The 23,119-nt window shown below is 41.4% G+C and overlaps 1 protein-coding gene and 1 long non-coding RNA gene across 4 annotated transcripts in view; one reads left to right on the top strand and one right to left on the bottom strand.

Annotated features, from left to right (window-relative positions):
• Me3 (malic enzyme 3) overlaps nt 1-23,119 on the bottom strand; it is a 200,570-nt gene that overhangs the window by 67,556 nt on the left and 109,895 nt on the right. For all 3 annotated transcript variants that reach the window (XM_048787941.1, XM_048787942.1, XM_048787943.1), the window contains one exon: nt 8,977-9,052. In XM_048787941.1, coding sequence (XP_048643898.1) covers nt 8,977-9,052 — 76 coding nt within the window. The remainder of the gene's footprint in view (nt 1-8,976; nt 9,053-23,119) is intronic.
• Nucleotides 16,614-23,119, top strand: part of LOC107135445 — a 12,725-nt gene continuing 6,219 nt past the window's right edge. The window contains exons 1-2 of the long non-coding RNA XR_001502567.2: nt 16,614-17,477; nt 17,685-17,755. This is a non-coding gene — a long non-coding RNA (uncharacterized LOC107135445). The remainder of the gene's footprint in view (nt 17,478-17,684; nt 17,756-23,119) is intronic.

Raw genomic sequence — 23,119 nt, 5'->3', positions numbered from 1 at the left:
AGCCCACATCCCATCTGACTGTCCCAACGGCCTGGGCAGGTAGAAATGTCTGAGACTGTTAACTGTTTTACAGGTGAGCAAACTGAAGTTCAAGAGCTTAATGTTCTACTCGTATTTGTTAGGTATCGGTCATGTGCCAGGCACTGGGCTGGATGTTTTCACATTGGTTATCTCACCAAGGTCATCTTGCTTGTGTATCTGACAGGGCAAACTTCTAATCAGGCTTTGGTTCCTGGTTCAGGGCTCCATCACTGCCCCCTTCCACTGGGTGAAAGCACCTGTGTTCTTGGTAAAGTCATATCCCGCCTCAGTATCACCCTCTCTGTAGCCCACCTCTGACCTCATCTTGGCAGCTCTCCTGGCAGGAGCTTGTGTCCTTATACTGCCTCTGAGGGCTGGAACTCTGAGCATCTTTCTACCATCTCTCCTAATCAAACCTTCCTTATTTTGGTTCCTATTCTCTCAGAATCTTTCTATCTGCTGAGGGGACAGTGAGTGACATGAAATTAAACTGAGGACCTCGGGTACTCCAGGACATTGTCCCTACAACCCTGGGATGGTGAGGTGCCTTCCCAGCCTGGAAGTGTCCAAGGGCATTCTGCTGCAACCCCTCTGAGGGGATGCCTCTCCTCCACCTGTTGTCCACCCTCAATCCTATGGTGGAATGGTTGGTTTGCTGCAATAGCTTCACAGACTGTTTGCCACTTGTCTTTTCTTCCTTCTAATCTCTCCTTGCCAACCAATATCAGATTCAGTGTACCAAAAACTATCATTGTGGCATTTCCAGACTCAGAGGTCTTTAGTGTCTTCTATCTATAGCATAAAGTAAAAAACATCTAACTCTTTAATGACCTGAACCCAACATATCTTCTGAAACTTATCTCTGTATATACAGCTGAATATAGTTGCATCCTTTGGCCAGTGGTCTCCTCACTCTCCCCAGACTCTCCCCAGATGCACTTACCATATATCTCTCTTGACTTCTATATTTCTCCTTCCTAGAAGGCCCTTCTCCCTATTTTCTAAAAGCACAAACCTTCCATTAAAATATAATGCATTTTCTTTTTCCCCTGAACAGTTAATACTTGTTATATCTATTACACACTTCTGTCACCTGCCTGCCTTTCACAAATATTTATTAATTACCTACTGGATGCCAAGACCTGCACGAGGTGCTACGTAAACATTGGATGGTGATAACATTTCATTTCTTATTTGCTAAGTCTGGGATGGGGTTTGTCTCCCAAGGGTTCATGTGTTGGAGGATTGATCCCCAGTGTGGCAATGTAGAGGGGGTGGAATCTTTAAAGGTGGGGCCTAGTGGGAAGCTCTTGGGTCACTGGGGACACTCTCCTCTGAGGAGATTAAAGTAGTTCTTTTGGAATCTCAGTGTTTATAAGAGTGAATTATAAAAAAACTAAGGCTGGTCCCTCCACACTCTCTGTGGCTTCCTGTTTCTTTATGTGATCCCTCCCTTCCACACATGATCCTGTTATTGTAAGGCCATCTGTCATGGGGTCCTCACCAAGCTGAGCTGATGCCAAAACCATGCCCTTAAATGTCCCAAACTAAAAGAGATGAATAAACCTATTTTCTTTATACATAACCCATCCTCAGGTGGGTTCCATTAGGGAAATGGAGTAATACATCATTTTAACATTTTTTAGAATGCATATTATTCTTATATTACTAAATAGTCTAAAGGTTACGGAAGGGGCTTTGGTGTTGAGTATTTGAATCTAGGCTCCTTGATAATGTGCCATATGTAACCTTGAGTAAATAGATAACTTTTCTTAGCTTTAATTTTCCACAAAATGGGTAAAATAATAATACCTAACTTTTCATATTGTTATAAAGATGAAATGAAATAATACATGTCTCATTTAAACCTGGTGCCTTGAATAAAATAAAGGTGACCAGCAAATGGTCACTGCTCTTATGGTTATAACGATGATTTTCACTTGGAGCAAAGATTATACTTTAGGTTTTCAAATTGTTTTTTAATCTCTGTAGTTCAGAATTACCACAGGAAAAACATGTAATAATTATCTGTCAAGTGAGTGAATTTAAGAGAAACTAAGGGCAGGGGGACTGTGGTAAATGCAACTTTTAAGAAAGTCTGGCCATGTGGGTTTAACAGCATTTGAAACTTGACATCTTCATCCATCCCAAAGCCTTCTGCTATTGTTTCTTAAGTAGATGATGCTTGTAGCTAACTTGCTAGGCACTGCCCCTTGGAGGTGCAATGTTCTTCTCAAATTCCACAAATAAACTCCAAAACAAACAAATTAAAAAACAAATTCTCTTTTCCTTCTTACTCCTTCTGAACCTTTTTTACTCTGCTGTCTTCCCTCTTGTTTCCCCACATATCTCAAGTTCTAAACAATCTAGGCTTTGATTTTTCTCTGTCATTAGTCAACCGTGGCCATTTGTCAACCATGTTCTGCTGATTTCACCTGCTTCATATTTATGACTTCTGTTTCATAGTCTTCATACCAGGGCTTCTTCCGTGGACCTGCTGTCCACCTCTCAGTTGTCTACACATTGGTCTTCTAGCTCTTCTCTCCATTCTTGTACCTGCCCCATTTCATTAAATTTTTTCCAAAGCACATCTAGATATACCGCATTCTTGCCCCAAATATCCAGTAGTTCCATTCCTATAAAAAAAACTTAAACATCTTAGACTGACATTTAAATTTTCTGTAGACTAAGCCCAATTTACCCTTTGAATTTTCCCTCATCTTCTTCTTAATTTACAGTTATATACATTTCCTCGTCCTTTATAGTACCTCTAAACTCTTGAGGGACAAGTAATAATGTGATACATACTCAATAAATGTTGAAAATGTGATAAATACAACACAGAGCAGAAAGTTATTTCTGCACTGAACAGAAATTGAGAGTTGGTGAAGATTTACAAGTTCAGAGAACAGATGCTACACCCCATTTTCCATGACAACAATGGAGCTAATGTTGAGTAAATAGATAACTTCTTATTTGCTAAGTTTTGGATGGGGTTTGTCTCCCAAGGGTTCTGTAGATCATCAAAAGGCTTAGGGAAAACCTGGGGAGCGTCTTTCAGTTGTAAATCCCAGCAGCAATTTTATGGAATGACAGAATCACCTTTTCCTTGCTTGGAAGTTTTATAACTCATAACTTCCTTGTTTTTCAGATGACTAGTGGGAGATTTGGAGATTTGGGGGTGGTATGTTGCGTTTTTTTCTTTGCCTACCTACCTCAGACCTATAGTCTTAAGTGACTCAATGGGATTGACCCAAGACTGACCTGAGGATATGATTCTTTGCTTGCTGTGGGGCTTGTATGGCTTGTAGCTATGGTCATGGGCTGCCTGCAACACTATGTGTACAACCCTCTCCTTCCTCTTCCTTTTGTTTCATTCTTCCCTCTCATCTTTCCTTTTTTCCTCTTCCTCTTCTTTTTCTTTCTCCTCACCTCCACAACATAGACAATGCATAGACTTTAGTTTCAAATTTTGGTTCTACTCCTTACTTGCAAAAAACTTAACTCAGTTTTCACGTCTATAAAGCAGCAATAATAATAATGACCTCTATCACAGGTTGTCAGGAGAATTCAGTGGGTTAATCTACGTAAAGAACTTACTTAGTATAATAAAAAAAAAAAAAACTGTGTGAGGTGGATATGGTGATGTGCTGCCCAAGATCGTCCTATGGAAAGATCTTTCCTCATTGCTATTTTCAGCTGTCGGTCTACTTTGAGGAATTTCGTCTAGTGAAGAAAGCCATCTTGCCCAACATGACACTCCATTCCAAGGATAGCCTGCTACCAATGACTTATCATTGCAGGAGTCTGAAGGCCCACTCCCTTGCTCAGGGTTGTTCTAGGTTCAGAGCCTCCTCCTGGGCTCAGCATGGTTTTCCTTGCACTCTCAAAGTGCAGTCCAGCCTCTCCTTCTGGTCTATCTTGCCTCCTTCCCTTCCATGGGTATTGACCCAAGAACACTACCTAATATGCTAATTTCTATCTCAGAGACATTTCCAGGAACATCCCAATCTCTTGACACTGAGCTCAGAGTGGGGTTTAACACAAGCCTGTCCTGTGCGTGACAGGTAAGCTTGGCCCTAGCAATTTGGTCCAGCTTGAAATATCTCTGTGGTTGGTGCCTAGCAGCAGAGGACGCTTCCTGGGCTCCCTACCCATCTACCTCTCAGCCCTTCTTCTCAGAAGCTGTTGAGATTGGGTGAGGGGGAGATTTAGGAGCCTGTGAAAAGTGTTGGGGAGGAGGATGATTCCTAGCTGAGCTTTTCTCTGGCTCCAGGCAAGGGCCACTGTGGGAAAGAGTCAGGAAAGCAATTCTCACTCCTCGTTTTGATTTATGCTGGACAGTTCTGGGTGGCCTGTTGTGGCCTTCCTCCTCCTTCCTAAACAAGAAGGGCTCACAAAACCTCATATACTCCTCAGTCTTGGGCTTTGGCCCTGTTTCTCTCACAGTTTACTTCTCTTACATATGTTTGCAGTTCTGCTTTCTCACTGAGAAATCACAGAAAGTCATTTTTTACTTTACATGTTGATTCAGAAGCTCCTCCAAATCTGCCCTCCTTTCCCACCAGGAAGTCAGTGACACCAGGGTCCAAAGATACCTCAACCTTGAAAAACTCTTCCTCCCTAGCTTGCAGCTGGGGGAGAGGCTGCTAAGCAGCAAGGTCTGGGTTGGGCACTGATGCTTAGAGGTTCTCTTGGGCACACCACTTAACCTCAGCTTGCTCATCTGAACAAAACACTCTGTTCTTCAAGACCCACCTTGGGGGTTTCAGAAGCAGTCCATACTGCACACAGATCACAGTGCCTATGAAGATCTGATCAAATGGTGAAGTCCTACATGAGCTCCAAAGTGCCATGCAAGGGACAATGAACAGAGATCCCCTACCTAGGTAGGGAGACTGTTGCCTCTTTTTAAGGCAACTGTAGAAACACATCAGGAAACAAGAAAGTTATATGACTTAGAACTTTCTGAGTCTCTGAAAGGGTACCCTGTGAGAGGGAGAAGGAACATTCAGAAAAAGCCCAGTGAGTGGGGCAGGGTTGGGGTCTGGTGTGTGTCAGGTGCAGTCCAATCAGCCATAGTGGGCTTGATTACATGTCAAACTATAGGTTCAATATTCAGAGCTTTTGGTTTTCTCAGAGGACCCAGAAATCCACGGATTTTGATATTTTTAAAAATAAACAACCTTATTTAAAAATGATGTGACATATATAAAAAATGGAGTATTACTCAGCCATAGATAAGAATGGAATCATGGTATCTGCTGATAAATGGATGGAACTACAGACTATCATGCTAAATAAAATAAGCCAGTCCCCAAAACTCAAAGGTTGAATGTTTTCTCTGATATATGGTAGCTAATCCAAAATGGGGTTGGGGGCAAGGAAGAAAGAGAGAGAGAGAGTGAGAAAGGAAATAAAAGGGAGAGGGATTCCATCAAAATAGAGGAAAGATCAGTAGAACAGACAAAGGGGATTGAGGGAGAGGAAGGAGAGACAGGAAAAGGGAAGAAGAATGGAATGAATCTTACTGAACTTTCATATGTACATCCATGATATAGCACAGTGAATCTCAACATCGAGTATATTTATAAGACATTAACTTAAAAATACTATAAATATACTATAGAAAGATCAGTAGAGTAGAGGGAGGGAAGCAGGATGAGAGAGCAGCGGGGAGAGGGCATGTGCTGGGGACTGAATTAGAGCAAATTATATTCCATGCTTTTGGGATTATACAAAAATGTATCCTAATGTTATATATAACTAAAAAGAATCAATAATAAATAAATAAATAAATGGGAAAAAAACTTGAAAAGGGGAATGACTTTGAAAGCCTTCTCTACTCACTATATAGCTGAATTCCACAGAATATTCTAGCCTGTTTTCAAATTCTGTATTGAAAAGCATTTTGGATGTGTCTAAAATGTCATTTAAAAATTTCAAAATCTGCAAGAAAGTTTGTCTAAAAATTCAAAAATTTCAACTATTATTCAGGACCAAATTGATGTATCCTACTGCTCATTTGTGGCCTCTGATTCCCAGGTAAGAACCCCTCCACGGTGGCCCCTAGGCTCTGTGTGCTACAGCTGCATCTGCCACCTCTGGTAATAACAATGTCCACTCAAGTTCCCTTCAATGTGTACACACATTATTAGGGTTAGTCCCCAGGAACTCTTATAGAGTAGGTGTTTATTGAATGATGACCAAGTGCAACTGAGTTAGATGCCTCTCACTGGCCCAGATCTGCTCATAACTTACACTGTTCTTAAGGGTATGGATGTCTCTCTGGGCTTGTTTGAGTCCCACTTCTTCTAGGGTGATCCCAAAGCCTCCATTTCTCTTCCTCTAAAATCATGTCTCCATCTTCTGGTAATTAGCACTCCATATTTAGAAGAGTCTCAAAATATGTTCAGTGAATTCAGTGGATATTTGGCTCCTAAGTTTCTTTTTCTTTCTTTCTTTAAAATATTTTTAGTTGTAGATGAACGAAATAACTTTATTTTATTCGTTTATTTTTAATGTGGTGCCGAGGATCAAACCCAGTGCCTCACACATACTAGGCAAGTGCTCTACCCATGAGCTACAACCCCAGCCCCCTAAGTTTCTATTTTGAATTCATATTATGGTTTTCCAACCTTAATATAAAGCATTTTGGGGACAGAGTTCATGCTTTTCTTATTTTGCATCTCTCGCAGCATGGCCCTGGTAACATTTTTACAAATTGTGCCCTATGAAACGAAGCAACTGAAACCTGAAATCCATCCCAGTGCCAGCCTAAAGGAATGGGTGCCTTTTTATTTCTGCTTAAGTTGGTGTGCATGGGGGGGAGCTTTTCCTTCTTCTGTTTACTTGTAATTTACAAAAAAGTACACTGTTTATTAATGGGGACCCCTCTGCTGTTCCTGGCACAGTGCCTGATACATGGAAGTTGCTCAACACAGTTGTTGACTGAGTTCATTCAACTCAGCAAGCATTTCCTGATTGCCTACTATGTCCAAGGTTTCCCATGGTTGCACTGTCCAGGAACGTGAAAAAGATTAGCTTGCAGGCCCTCAGCAATGCCTACTCAGGTTAGCCTGGAGTTTGTTCCCCTTCGAGTGAACTGGCTCTTCTCAATGTTCTCAAGATTTTATGATAGCTTCATCCTAGACATGCTCTGGAAAATTGATTCCCTGGGACTGAGACCCAAACCTGAAAGGCCAAGGCCTACATATAACTGGAGTCTAAGCAGATAGGCAGGAAAGAGAAGCACAGGGCAAATCACATGCACACAGAAGTCCTGCTCCACCATCCCCCTACCTGCTGTGGTTCTGCATGCTAACACTTCCCAGAGAGGGTCAGAAGTGGGTGGAACACAAAGACAGGTAGGAGAAAGAAGCTGTATTTGGTGCCTTTTGTAGAAGGCAAACTGGCAGGGATAGAGGGAGGAGGGAGGCCCTGGAGAGAAAATAATGTTGGAGTGTCACAGCCTCCCAGTGGAGGCAGGGTGGTGTGAGCCTTGGCCCTAAGGACTGCTTGTACCACACTTGGTTAGCTCCAGTGCTTCGTGGATCATGTACCAGATATACTCTCACTAGGCAGCCAGAAGATGTTTTGCATTTTGTTTCACTCATGTTGTTTTCAGAAGTGACAATGACCATTGATGGTAGAGACCCTCAAACTTGTCCATAGAAATCCTTATGGTAGGAGGAGATCTGGAGATTTAGCCAGAGGCTAATAAATTTCTGCAAAGTTGTATATGTTTTATGTTAAAAAATTAACATAACAGTTGCATTCCATATTCTATCCTGTTTGTTATATAAAAATGTTTTCTCCCTAAGTTTTTTTTTATTATTAAAATTGGTACTCCAGGAAGAAGTTCCAGGTTTGCTTTGTCATTCTGTATATATAGCCCTACTGTCGTGCACACCTGGGGTCCATGAACCGAGAGGGAAAACACTGCTCACTAGAAGCTTTGTGTAGAAGATCCTCAGCTATACCCCAGTCTACAATGCCTGACTGGTCTAAACTCAAGGACCTCTTCTACTGTCTTTTTCCTCTTGAAGTCATCCAAGACTTCCCCTGAGCTAAAAGTAGTCTCTTTGTCTACCCTCAGTTCTTCCTGTAGACTTTAATTTTCTCTGGTCAAGTTCTGCCTTGCTAGTCTTTGGTGTGTGTTGTGGTTTGGATCTCAGGCATCCTCCAAAAGCTCACATGTGAGACAATGAAAGAAGGTTCAGAGGACAAATGATTGGGTTGGAAGAGTCTTAACCCAATCAGTGAAATAATCCCCCTGATGGGATTTAATGAGTGGTAACTAAAGTGGTAGGGTATGGCTGGAGGAGATGGGAATTGGGGGCATGTCTTTGGGGTATGGTATATATTTGTAAATGGAAAGTGGAGACATCTCTCTCTGCTTCCTGATCACCATGTGGACTGCTTCCTTCTGCCACACTCTTCCTCCATGATGTTCATCCTCACCTTGAGCCCTGAGGAATAGAGCCAGCCTTCTATGGACTAAGAACTCTAAAACTGTGAGCCCTCAAATAAACTTTTCTTCATCTACAATTGTGCTGGTTGGGTCTTTTAGTTACAGCAGCGAAAAAGCTGACTAAAACAGTGTGTATATTTTATTTCCTTTATGGCATGGCAGCTACTTGAAAATAGGGTCTGATTTCCCCCGTATTCATTACGGAAATTGGCACTATATATTTAGCAGATATGATGAATATATATTCTGGATGATGATGATGGTGGTGACAATGATGATAGGCAATTTCATATGGGTGCCTTGTTAATGTAAATCTCTGCTCTGTGGTTTTGCTATAACAGGTCTCTGGTCTGGTCTTGAGAAAGGTGTGCAGTATGTATCCTTCTGCATCATAATCCCCACTTTATAGGCGGAAATGACTGATGGCAAGTTGAAAGGATTCACCCAACATTAGAGCAATAGCAATGAAAATAAGATCATACCTTGATATTGTCTTCTGGCCAAGAGTTCAACATTGTTGCAAGATGGCCTTTGTCATGAATGGTGATAAACAGCCCGCTAGGGAAACAAACACATATACACAGAGAAACCAGGCAGTCAGACTTGGAACAAAGCAAAGATCATGAGTGCTAGGTATCATTGCATCACTTAATTTTGCACATAAACCTGGGTAAAAGTGATCCCTTCCCAAAGCCCCAAATTTGGAAGGTCTTATTCTTGCCCTCCTCCTATTATTCTTCTCCATGGGGGCTAGAGCCCATGGGGCCAAGGAATGTGTCCCCCCCAGCCTATGTTTTCCAGAGTCTGCACCTTTTTCTCTCCCTCTATACCAGTTATCCAGGACCCCAGAATTCACAGACTGTATGACCCTAAGGATGCTTCAGAAACTGTGGTTCTCCTCCCCAGGTCCCTCCTCCTGAGTACAGATCACACTGCAGTGGTTGGACTCCTAGACTTGGAGCTATGACTAGAACTTGGATATGTAGGTTGAGATATCAAGACTCATGTGCATGAGGTCTCTGAAGTGGGGTATGGAACAGGGATGGAAATGGGATGGGGTTCTAGTCATTGGATAGTTTTCTCTGCATCACTGGCCAAATTCAAACTTGGCCTTCCAGCCCATCAAGAAGGTATGTTTCTAAATATAAGTTAGTAGAACATATTTTATTTAATAGCTTATTAGCTTGGTTTAGAACATTAAATGTTTAGACCTAAAGTATGTGGATATGAGTCTTCTGCCCTGGGATCAGTAGTAAGAGGATATAAGTATTTTTTTTGTGTGTGTGTGTGTGTGGGGGGCTTCCTTTCTCTCTCACTCACTCTAGTTGATGTCCCACTGATCTGTCATCAACCATTAAACATGCCCAAGTCTCTATTGTCCTAAAAATAATGACAAGACTTCTGGCTTCTGGTAGTGACATAGTAGCTTATATAGAATAATCTTCCTGCACATAACAATTATAAAATTTTTATTACTAAACAATTATATTATTGTTATGTTATGAAGTGTGTGTGTGTGTGTGTGTGTGTGTGTGTTTATGGCAATGGAGGTTAGCTAAATGTAGGTTAGCTTTCTTTTGAAAGAAAGAATTACACCTTTTGAAATTTGTGAATTTGCAGCTCTTTGCCTGAGGGCAGTTCAATCTTCAAGAAACTTAGGGCAGCAGAAAGTGAAGGTTTTACTAGGTTGAAGTATCAGAGAATAGAGCTTGGGTAGAATAACAGCCAGGAAGTGCAGGGGGAAAATGCTGAAGAGGAAGGAGCTGCAGAGGGGATGAGCTCATAAATATGTGTATTAAATCTTCCCAAGTCACTGACTGTTGAACTCTGCATATACAGGGGGACTGGGGAAAAAACAAAAACAAACCCCCGAACTATTGCAGCTGGAATCTGAAAGAACTGAGCAGAGATGTTGATTACTGCTGATCAGGAGAGACATTTCCTTCTTACTGTTATTCTCTCTTTATGTGATCTCATCAATGTCAATGCATTTGGCCAATGATTCTCAGATATCTGAAAACTAGGATTTCTTACCTTTGGCACTAATGATATTTTGGGTTGGGCAATTCTTTGCTTTGAGGAGTGGAGCTGTCATGTGCATTGTAGAATGTTTTGTGGCATCCCTGGCCTCTACTCACTAGATGCCAGTAGCACCTCACATTCTGTTGTGACAACTAAAAATGTCTCCAGATATTAGCAAATGTACCCTGGGAGAATAAAATCGTTCTTAGTTTTAGAGCCCTTTCTCTAGATCTTTGTATTTAACTGTCTACCTGACATGTGTAGAGTTCATACTTAGGACATCTGAAAAATTAATGATCTAATCTTCCACCACTGTGACTCAAAGGCAAGACAAAGCAAAGGCTCATTCCTCCCATTCTCTGCTGGTCAGCCACACTGGCCTTCTTTCCAGTCCTTCATGTGCCATGTTCTTTCTACCTCAGGGCAGTTCATATACTATCTTTCTGTCTGGTACAGCTGCCTCTTCTCACTCTTCTTTAGTTAATTGTTACATGTTCTTTTGATAATGCCAAACCAAAGTAGAGGCTCCTTGTTATGTGCTCCAAGTTCCTCATTTCTACATATGCAAACTTACAACATTTATTTATGTGGCTACTCAGGTAATATACCTTCACACCCCAATTAGACCAGAAGCTTCATGAAGGCAAGGTCTGCACTTATTTTTGATAGTGTACATCACTGTAACACCAGGGTTAGTCAATAACAGATGTGCAAGACAAATTTTTTAATAAATGGAGAGGCAAATAAATTAATAATGACAATGGTTGAGGGATAAAGATGAAAAGTGTTGAATAAAGTCAGATCAGAGTCAGAGCAAAGGCAATTTGCAGGGGTATTATCTTGTATCCGACTCAGAGGTCATGTGCACTGTGCTGGCTAATGCTGGGTGGTGCTGGACAATGCTATGCTATCTTGTTATGTGCTAACCTGTTATGTGCTCCAAGTTACATGCAATGCTACAATGCAATGCTATCTTGTAGCAGGGAAATGAACACCTGGAGGATGGTGGATGGGCAAAGGCAAAGGAAAACATTCAAGATGTGGGGTTCAGGGCCCTGTATGATTTAGAGTGTCCCCCAGAAGTTAATGAGACAACACAAGAATTTTCAGGGATGAAATGATTAGACTTTGAGAGGTATGATCTAATCAGTAGATTAATCCACCAAAATGGATTTACTAGGCAGTAACTGTAGGCAGGTAGGGTGTGGCCGGAGGAGATAGGTCACTGGAGGCACGCTTTCAGTGTCTCTGGTAAGTGGAGCTCTCATTCTTCTCCCTGATTGCCATTTCCTGAGCAGCTTTCCTCTTCCACACCCATTCGCTGTGATGTTCTACCTCACCTTAAGCCTGGAGGAATAGAGTCAGTCAACTATGGACTGTGTCTCAGAAACCATGAGCAACAAATAAACTTTTCCTCCTCTAATTTTTTTTTTTTCAGGCCTTTTGGTCATAGTGACAAAAAAGCTGATTAAAAAAGGTGTTATGCACTACATTGAAGGGAGCAGTGTAGACATTTGACTTAACTTAACTCATAAGGTTTGAGAGCAAGCTGTAGGTGAAGGGTACCTGAGTCTGCCACCCCAAAGCATGCCTCTTTAGTCCTGCATGGGCGAGGGAGTAAGTACCCATTGGAGAGATGGGCTGGTTCTGAAATAAGTTATGAAAGTAATATATCAAGAAATAAAAAGGCAAGAATTATATATTTGCAGAGCAGGGGTGTGACAGGTTGAGCTGACCAGAGGGGTCCGACTTCCAACAAAGAAAAGGCCTGCCCTTGCTTTATTTATATTGGTACAGACCAAAGGGGATGGATAGGGATCTCCTTCAGCAGGGACAGGATGGGAGTGGAGATAAACAGGTTGCTGGTGCTTGGCAGGTTATGCCCATCTCCGGCAGCTGTGTTTGAACTTGGAGCTGTGGGCTAGGTCAGGATGCCAGCATGATCTGGGCTTTCTTGAACCGGGGAATTTCACCTAGGAGTTCCTGGAAAAGCGGCTTCCCTTCCTTAATGGATCAAACATTGCCCAGTTCACACACGGCTCATACATGGCTCCCAACAAACTGTTACTTTGCATCAATCAGGGATGTGGGAAACCTCTAAAAATTGGGCACAGTTTTATTTTTGTAAAGGAAATTTACATTCATAAGAAAATTTCCATTTGACCAAATACCTCTCTCTCCTGTATCAAAAGAAGGACTCTTATCAGTGAAGAAGGCACTGATTTAAATCTGCACAACAGAACTCGTTGCCATACTTTTTCTGGACACCTCTTTAAAATCCCTGTCCTTCCAAAGCCCCAACTCCCCTTTCCTTTGTTTTGATCTAGAATAGTATTAAATCCCAAATTCTATCCACCCCTTTGGGTACTCATGAATGCTCCAATGCAGAATGGACATATTTTTTGTTTTTCTCTTGTTAATTTGTCTCTGGTCAGTCTAATTTATAGGTCCTCAGCTTCGGAACACAAGATGCATAGCAGAAAAGATTTTTTCCCTTCCCTTTTACAGGCATTTGCAAGGCCATTTTGAAATGACGTATCAGTTAAGACAAAAACTAAGCATTGGATTGGAACTTGTATCTAAAGATGATCTCTATGAAGCTTAAGTTTGTCAAATTATACTGAGTGGATAATAACGAGCCTCAAGGATTTCCCTGGATGAAAATAATAGTTACACATAAGTTTTCTGAAGTTTAAGTAGGGGTAGTGGTGTCAGTAGGATAAACGAGCCAAGTTGAACCTATAAACCTAAAACCTTTTAAAGAACTCTTAGGCCAGGTCTTTTCAGCTGCCACTCTGAGGTATAACTTGAGGAGGTCTTGCTAGAGACACCTCTCATATGAGTTTGTTTTTCACCCATAGATGTGGCTTTAATATTTCTTCCCTGTCAGTTCATCTAGAGCATAGTCACACAGGATAATGCTAATGTAGGACATCAAGAATATGGTACCCCAAATATCCATGACTGTGTACCAGTGGGGCACTCCTTTGTGGGTTGTCCTTTGCACGGTTACTCCTTCTCTCAATCCCAAAGAGAAGCTGCATTTAAATAATGAAGATGTAAAATGCTAAATAATCTTTCTTTAGATTTACAGAACCCAGTACATCTGGTGACCCTCAGATTACATCAGAATATGTAATGCCCCTCCTTATTCCTTAGTTCTGTACATAAACTAACACAAAGCATGTCAACTGCTATGAGGTTTAACTTGGAGAAAATAATAGGTCTCTCTAAAGAACTATACAAAATAGCTCCCAGAGGTCAAGGTCCATTGCAATTCTCTAGTCAGAGAAGAAGAGAAAAGGAGACACACTGTGGTTGAGGAAGACTCCCCCCAACATGTAGGTTTCCTACCTGTTAATCCCTACACCCTACAAAGATGGAATGAGCCCCTTTCATGTACCTGAGTTTTCCAAGATGGAGCTTTGAGGATGATAGCTCATCCCATCTTCTTAGGACCTAAGGTAAATAAATGGATTTCCTTCTTATCAACTGTCAGCTCTCAAGTACTGACTTTCAAGCAGTGAGTGAGTGGCTGGACCTTGGTCTCATATAGACAGACTATAGGAGACCAGACTCTGCCACCCCAAAATATGCTACTGAGGATTATTTCCAGCTATTTATTTTGAGAAACTGCAAACACAAGGAGAAATTCTGAAAACAAGTAAAAATTATTTTGTTTAAAGATAAATTTACATCTACAAAAGAAGTCTCATTTGCAAGAAGGTCATCTCTGTATCAGGAAGATGATGATTCTAAATCACTGGAAGTTCTTATTAATAAAGGTGACATCAATTTAACCCATGTCACAGCCTTACCTTTGTTTCTTAGTTACCTCACCATTATTGGCTGTCCAACAATCTTCTTTCTATGTTTCAGTGCAAAATGATATAGAAGTCTGAACTCAAAAGCCAAGATCTTTGAGAATTACTCATTCTCTGGGTTTCTCCCAGAGGTATACATATTCTTAATTTTTTCTTTTGTTAATCTGTCTGTGCTTACAGGGATCCATCCCAACTAAGAAATATGAAGATATAGTAAATTAGATTTGCTCTCCTACACTAACAAGGAAGCCAATTATTTTAAGTTAGAAGAAAAGGGTCTCAGCCCCAGGCTCACTGATGACCTCCAGACCGACCTTGGGAAAGTCACTTAATCATCAGTAGCCAGTCCTTGGATGTACTTCTGGTTTCTGGATGCTCTTAATTTGGACCTGTTCTAGAAATATCTCTCAGCCAAACAACCTTGATTCTCAACATTTTTTCTATGACCAGAGCCCAGATAGAGACTCAGTAAGATGCTCAGAAAAAAGGTCACATATTGAGAAGTTAAGATCTATGACCTATTTTAGACTTTAGCAAAGCTTTAGTGTGCTTCATTGTAAACACAGGAAAAGTGTGATTGCTGAAATTATCTAGTACATTAAAATAAGCCATCTTTGTTAATAAGAGCAAGGGGGAGAATGGAATACTTGAAAGGAACTTTTTTTAAACATTTAAACTTGAGCTACTAAAAATTTCAGAAGAGTCTTTTTTTTGTATCTATAATTTCATGCTCTGAATTATATCTTTATCTTCCTTCAAAAGTATCACCTTTTGAGATATATTAAGAGATTTTTTACCACTTCTCAAAGTGCACCTAAACCTACAACTGAAGTTCTGGTCAGCTGAAGAGTACAGAAACTCACCCCTCTGCATTCCTTCTCAGTGGTCTCAGAAAGAACATTTAGGTGCCTCAGGAGTACTCCCTCCTGGTTCTGCATAGTTCCACTCTGAGAACACAAACACACAGAGCTTGGAGTGGGGATTTTCAATCTATTTACAATAATATAAAATACTGACAAGCAAAGAAGTTGCAAGCCACTCAAGTGAAATTTTAGAAAAAATGTCAAAGGGAAGGAAGCATAGATGCGGGGTTAAATGCACATGCCCTGGATGACAATCCTTCATTTCAGTGTAGATTGGAAGAAGGAACATCACCTACTTCTTACCTTTGCTATAATGATTAAATAAGGTGATGCATGTATTATAGTGTCTGCTGGCACATGATGAAAACTCAACAAATGGTAGGTAGCTCTTTGTGTTGCTGACTTAGTGTAGGATTTAATAGTGTGATCAAGAGTCAGATCATCCTGGTTCAAAGGCTGACAATATGTTCATCAAGGCACCTGGCTCATAGTATCTAATTATAAATTAGTATTTTAACTAGAATGCTACCTCATCAATGCAGAAGACATGACTGACCTTTATATGTGGCTTTTACTGGTAAAAGAGGAAGGTGGTCATAAAGTGTGGCAGGCAGAAAATCTTTCATTATATGGGTCAGTGAATGGGGGGAAAATAAAAAGGGCCTTTAGAAATTAAAAAGGGCCATTAGTGATACACAGTTGGGACTAAAAGTTCTCTACTTTGGCTGCAAGAGCTCATACTCAATGAGAATGAGGTCAAGGACAGCTTGAAAGAGAAAACAAATCAAAAAAGATCCACATTCATTGATTTGGTCAATAAACTTTTTTGAGTGTCTCTGTTGCAAGGACCCTGGCAGACCCTTTGGGTACATCATCACTCTGCTTATGCAGTGCAACATCATTGTTCTACAGATGAGATGAAGAGGCAGCATCATAAAGGGGGAACTGAGATCCACACATGGATCTCTTGGATCTCAGAAATATGACCCCATTAGGTGTGCGATATGGGGCAAGTCATTTCACCTCTCTGGGCCTTAGTTTTCTTATCAGTAAAATAAGGACAATGTGTTATTCATCACAGAATGACTGCGAGGATAAGTTGAGGCAGTTTGCAAACCTCCACCCAATACAAAACCTTACAGACTTATGAAATTTAATATTTGTCTGACCCTGTCCAATATGGTAAGTCTGAGCAGCAGTGCTAATGTGAGACTCTCTGAGCACATGGTGCTGCTCTGGTTTCCTTGGTAGTCCTGTCCAGATGTTTGGGGTACTAACTTAAGTGCCAAGAGGCACTCTGTGTTCTGTAGCTGGGTCTGTTTCAACCTTCTGTCCTTGAGAAGGAGCCAAAACCCTGGGAATGAATAATGCCTGGAGGGGCCCTGTCTTTGACAGCTGTGTGACTCATTTTAAGTGTGATGTTACCATCCTGCTGGAGGCATGAAGGGAAGCAGGGAGGTGGGACGCTCCAAAAGGCCCACGCCTGGCTTTGAGCCCAGAGATATCTCCAGCTTTGGAGTAAATTTTAGGCTGCCTGGGGATCCCCAGGTGCTGGATATCCTGTGGGAAGCAGATGCAGCCTGAGTACTCTTCAAGGCTGGTGGCTCCTCTGAGTAACTAGAACTCCTGGGGCTGCAAAGATGGGCATCTGGGATAGAGGCACTCATAGGAATCTCACTGTTAATAGCTACTAACTGAAACAGTACAAAGACAAAAGTAATTTAGGTTCTGATGACTTCTCCCAAGTTTTTCCTGTTTACCTCGGAAGAGCAATTTTAAAACTTGAGGGGAATATATATCTATATATATTTCTTCTTCTCCTCCTCCTCCTCTTCCTCCATCTCTCCTTTCCTCTCTCTCACCCTCTGTACCCCCTCCCTCTCTCTTCTCTCTCTCTCTCTGTTTCTCAGCTGCCATAAGCTGAACAGCTTTCTCTGCCATGCCCTTCTTTCATAATGTTCTGCCTCACCTCAGGCCCAGAGCAGTGAAATCAGCCAACCATTAACTAAAACCTCTGAAACCATGAGCCAAAATAAACCATTTCTCCTCCAAGTTGTTTGTGTCAGTATTTTTGGTCACACCGATGAAAAGCTGCCTAGTAGAACCATAGCATCTGATTTATGGCTTTCCTCAAGTTTGGATTTTCGTTCTGCACTTCCTTAAAAATAGAGCACATCTCTGTTATCTGATGCATAGTCATCAGGGCCCACTGGACAAAACAGAGAGGAGGTATCCTGAGAAGGGACATGGCTTCTCTTGCATGGCCACTTAAGGGTAAGTGCAGGGAGGGAAGGGAAGACGTTCGTGCTTAACAAAACCCACGCTGAATATTTACTCTGTTCTTTCATGTACTTAGTTCATTTGAAAGGCATATTTGTTGTGGGATGCTCATCCTGGAATAAGATTGAAAGTTTTCTTTCTAATCATATGTGGAAGTAATTAACTCTGCCCTCCAAAAACATCGTATGCTCTCTCTTCCAGGCACAAGACAGAATGCTCCATGATTTTCTGAACTGAAACACAACCTCATGACCGGCTTTGGCTAATAAAATGTGAGTAAATTCAACCAGATACTTCTAGGTGGAAGTGTTTAAGGGCCATTGCGTGATCTACCCTTGTTTTTCCTCGTTGTCATTGCAACCTGTACATTCCAGATAAGGCTACTTTATTAGCCTAGTCCCTGGAATGAGGATGACACAGAGTACAGTCCCCAAATTGGCGTTGGTGTTGGTAGTGATAGTGGTGGTGGTGAAGGTGGTTGTGTGTGTATGTGCGTGCGTGTGTGTGTGTGTGTGTGTGTGTGTACATGCATTTGTGTGAAAGCAAATGTACATAATGTAGAGGCACAGAGTAAACTTTATTTCAAGCATTGAGAGTTCAGGGTTGCTTGTTCCACAGCATAAGCTGACCTTGGTATAATTTAACAAAATCTTTCAGAGATGCTCAATATGTAAAACAAAACATTGGTCTCTGCCTAAAACAGAAACAAAGGCCACCCCCTTTTGAGGGATTTCTCATTCCTTTTCATCCCAGCAGCCATTAAATACCTCAACAGACCTCTGGCAATGACAGAAAAGGAAATGAATTCCTTCTTGGAAGCAGTGCTAAGGCATTGGAAATTAGTAATTGAGATTTAGGAGATTAGATCTGTAACACATATCTCCTCCCACTACCCTGTAAGTTCCAGGAGGCCTGGAGAGCATCTGTCTTATTCACTGCTGTAGCCTCAGGCCTAGCACAGAGTCAGGCATACAAGAGGCACTCCATAGGCAATATCTGCTTTAGGTACCATGTGTTGTCTAGATTGTGGTGCTGAAGTGAGACAGATTTGGGCCTTTTCTTCTTTTTTGCAGTTATAAACTGGTTTATAATAAAATTCCAAGGTGTTTCCGTGAACGTATTTAACATAGGACTCCAGTTCCTTGGAAGAACTGAAAAGTCACACTACAGTCTACCTACTTCTTAGGTACAAAGCCATTTGAATTGTCCCTCCTGCCTTCAAAAAAATCAGTTGACATTCTTACTTCAAGTACCTGTGATCTTATTTGGAAATAGGGTCTTTGCAGAGTAATCAAATTAAGATGAGGTTTTTAGGTTGAGTTCTAATTCAATAGTACTGTCATCTTTACAAGATGAAGATATAGGCATACAGGGAGACGATGACCATGTGATGTGGAGGTACAAATGGTGGCAATGTACCTACAAGGAATGGGATGCCAAGAATTGCCAGAAGATAGCATAAGATAGAAGAGGTAGGAAGAACTTCCCTAAAGGTTTCAGAGAGTTCCTGGCCCTTCTGACATCTCACTTTCAGACTTCTAGCCTCCAAAACTGTGATAGAATGCACTTCTGTTGTTCCAAGCCACCCAGTTTGTGGTTACTTGTTACAGCATCCCTAGAAAGCTAATATGCACTACTAACATAGTAGCCACTAGTAAAAGTCATTCAAAGGAATGTCTGTACATTCCTTTAAACTCAAAGTCTGTTGGAATTTCATAAGGGCAAGTGCAGGTGAAGTTTCCTCCCAAGGAAGGCTGGTAAATTACATCACTATCTCCAGTTTCCATCAGGAGTCAGAAAACTTCTCTTGAATTTCAGAATTTAGTTACATGAGAAAGAAAAACAAAGATAATGTTCACTTAAGGGAATGTTATTTCTTGAGAAAAAGACTCTTAGGCCTTATCTCAGCCTGCAGAGGAGTGACCCTTAGAAATTTCCTAAAATAGAATTAGGAAAAAAAAAAAGACCCAACAACAAAACCCATTGAAATAGTGTTCCTTTAGGCTTCTTGGCACCAAGTCCAACACAAAAAGAGGACTTAATTAAAACAGGGTCAGTGACATTAGGCAAATGACTGCAGCGGGCTCAGAAGAGGGACATGTACTTTCAACTCTGTAACAAAGACTTGCTGTTGCCGAGGAAAAGCACCATTCCACACATTTTTTGGCAGGAAGGGAACCTGTCCTCCAAAAACCCACAGAGGTTATTTTAAAGCCCTGCAGCAGCCTTCTAAAACCAGCAGCATTGCAGGAGAGAGCAGTTCTAAGAAGACCAGGAAGTAGGTCTAAGAAATAATCTACAAGCCAAGCACCTAGAGAGGCAGAGCCCTGAGAGATTGCAGTGAGGTCCCTGCCATGCCTGGAGGAACTGAAGAGTCACACTGCAGTCTGAAATGTCCTCAGGGTAGTATAACTGAAGTGGGAGATGGGTGCCTATAGATCAATCACTGGGACAGTGGTTGGTCACCTACAGTCCATCTTGGGTTTTACTTTCTCTCTTGAGGACATTTGGATTATTTAAACACACTGAACCACCATGGCTGATTTCCTGCACTCTGGACGGCCCATCCTGTTTCCCCTTTGTTTCCCTCTGAGGGGGGACATGGGACATTACAAAGGCACTGGGTATATGTCCCTTTCCCTGCCTGCTGGAGGTCCCCTTTCCTCCTGACCTTCCCATATAACAGTGGATGTGAAGCGCTCCTATCTTTGGAGTAAGGCTTAAAGGTACGGACAGTGTTGTCTGTCCAGGTGGTGCCATTAGTGGGAGTGGGCAGGGCTTCCTGGATTTTATTGACAATTACCTTGACCCTGCATGGACTTTAAGAATTCTGCTTTGTGTCAGGTATTATGCTGGGCATATTGGGCACAAAGAATACAACTTTGTGTCTAAACCTGAAGGGTTTTCTGATTTAGGCAGATCAGGATAAAAGTACAGTAAAATGGGTTCTAACAGAGACATTAGTGTAGGAATGAGGAAAACCACAGGATAAGCAAGCCCGGAATGGCTGGATCACAGAGCCAGAGAGCAGCAGAGAGCCTTCTGGCCTTCCCCTTTCTCTGCCTTCCTCTTGCTAATGGGGTGGTTTTCCCCAAGTAGACTTGAAACCTTACAAGTGTAAGGACCACATCCTTTACTTCCATTGATTTCCAAGGTTCCCTTAATGTAGCCCTGTAAATACCAAATCTACTCGAGAAAGAGATTTCTAAATAGATGGCATTTCTTTTCTCCCCTTCCCTAATTGTGGGAATGGATCAGTTAGGACAGAGCAGTAGAAGTTTTTCACCACTATATCTAGACATGTGAATTTCAGAAGGTTACTAGACCTCTACGAACATGTTTCCTCATTCCCAAAATGAAAGAAATAGATCAGATAACCTCTAAAATTCTTCAATTCTATGTCTATAATCTAGCAATCCATGGAACAGATCCAACAGATATCCATAGAATCATTGCAAGAACACAGATTGGGAGCTAGATAGACTCGATATCGAATTTCAGATCCAATCCTTATTCACTTTGCAAACTTACCTTACTTCTCTGGGTTTCGGTTGCTCATCAGTAAAATGAAGCTGTCATCACTAAATCAGTCTCACTCAGTCCGTGTGAGCATATACACGTACCTGTACAGTGTCAGTCATAAAGTAGCCTCTTGATACATTTAAATTGGAACTTTAGAAATGTTTGCCAAAGAAATGAATGTCAGTTTCCCTCTAAGAAACAGAATTTCATATCATGGTTAACAGAGCAACTTCATATTCTGGTTTCCCTGGTCTTGACACAATTATTATTTGTTTTCCTTTTCACTCTCTAGAACCTGCTGATCTGCAGATCCATTGTATTAAATTCAATACCACAAACATTTATTGGGTGTCAACTATAAAAGGTCAAACTCATTCTTCTGGTGGCATTGTTGGAACCCCTTCCCTGTGTAGTTAGTTATTCATCAGAATCCTAGTAATAACACAAAACATATGCAAAATGTATCACCCAAAGTCTGTGCCTTTTTGATACTGTTATGGAGCTGGGGCCTTCTGAGAAGCTGAGGCACTGTGAAGACCACCTCTTCAAACCCTGATTCTTGCAACCAAGTCAGAAAGATTTCAGACATGTCATTCAGAGTAACAAGAATGAGTTTATTGAAGGGATAGGAAAAAGTAAAGGGAACACTCTCAAGGAAGACAGTGGGTCCTTTCAGAGAGGAGAGGGACAATATGCATCACCTGCACTCTAGTTTTATTGGGGATCCCAGAGAAGTTTCCAGAGAGTCCCACCCAGGTCCACCTCTTGATTTTTGACTGATGAAAGGGTGACAAAAAAAAAAAAATTCCCCACTGTCATGGCAACTCTAGGTCACCTTAGCCCATGCTGACTGGTTCTAATTGGATTCTTAACCATACATTCTTACAGATTTTATGGTTAGGAGGAACTATCTTTATCTCCCAGAGTTTCAGGATCTAGTCACAAAAGTCTCTTCCTTTGGGGTAACTTGGGTTCCTCTTATCAACATTATTTTGGGCCTGCATTTCTCCTTTAGTGAACAGGTAGTTTGCTGAGGAATGTAACATATCCTGTCCACTGAGGCCAGGCAGGGCTGCAGGTAAATTGCTTTTTGGAAAATAAAGCATGTGGGGGTCAGCACAGTGGGCCCATTTTACAGAATTATTCTCTTAACCTCGTGTTCCCACCGTCCTCATATGTCTGTTCCCTAACAGTACCATCATAATGCACTATTTGCTCAACTCTGCATAGTTTTCAACACAGAAAAAAATGATGAAGTAGTAAGGTGTTAGATAAAATACCTCAGGCCTGGTCTTGGTTCCTTGGGGTCCTAATCTTTGGCCTCAGGTAAGTCATGTTATTATTACTTTATGTCACATTTACAAAGTAAGTAAGAAAGAAATCAACATTAATTTTGTACCTACTGGGAACATTTACAAATGCTGCAGCACAAGCCTGGGAGGCAAGGATTGTTGTTCCTACTAACACCTGACAGTAATGGGGCTCAATGAGATGGGATTATATTACTGAGGTAAGGAGTAGCCAATAGCAGGGGAGAGCAGGAAAGAAGCTACTATGCCCTCCTGTGTCTCCTGTTAACGTTTCAGGGGAATCTGTAAAATACACAGCCCTTTAGAAGACAGGCCTCTATTAACATACAGAAAAACTAGAATAGATTTCTAATTTGCTTTTATTCTCTTATTCTTTCCTGGAATTTGCAAATATCATTTATTGCTGCAGGCTCTTTGTTGATTATGAGATAGTTTTTGGCAGTTAAAAAACGTTGAGTTTGGATGGCATTAGAGCAGATTATGCTAAGTGAAGCTAGCCAATCCCTAAAAAACAAATGCCAATGTCTTCTTTGATATAAGGAGAATAACTAAGAACAGAGTAGGGACGAAGAGCATGAGAAGAAGATTAACATTAAACAGGGATGAGAGGTGGGAGGGAAAGGGAGAGAGAAGGGAAATTGCATGGAAAAGGAAGGAGACCCTCATCGTTATACAAAATTACATACAAGAGGAAGTGAGGGGAAAGGGGAAAAAAAAACAAGGGGGAGTAATGAATTACAGTAGATGGGGTAGAGAGAGAAGATGGGAGGGGAGGGGATAGGGGATAGTAGAGGATAGGAAAGT

The sequence above is a fragment of the Marmota marmota genome, unplaced genomic scaffold (assembly GCF_001458135.2).
Source record: "Marmota marmota marmota unplaced genomic scaffold, marMar, whole genome shotgun sequence".
NCBI lineage: Eukaryota > Metazoa > Chordata > Mammalia > Rodentia > Sciuridae > Marmota > Marmota marmota.
Note: the sequence above shows the minus strand (reverse complement) of the source record. Positions and strands in the feature narration are given on the sequence as shown.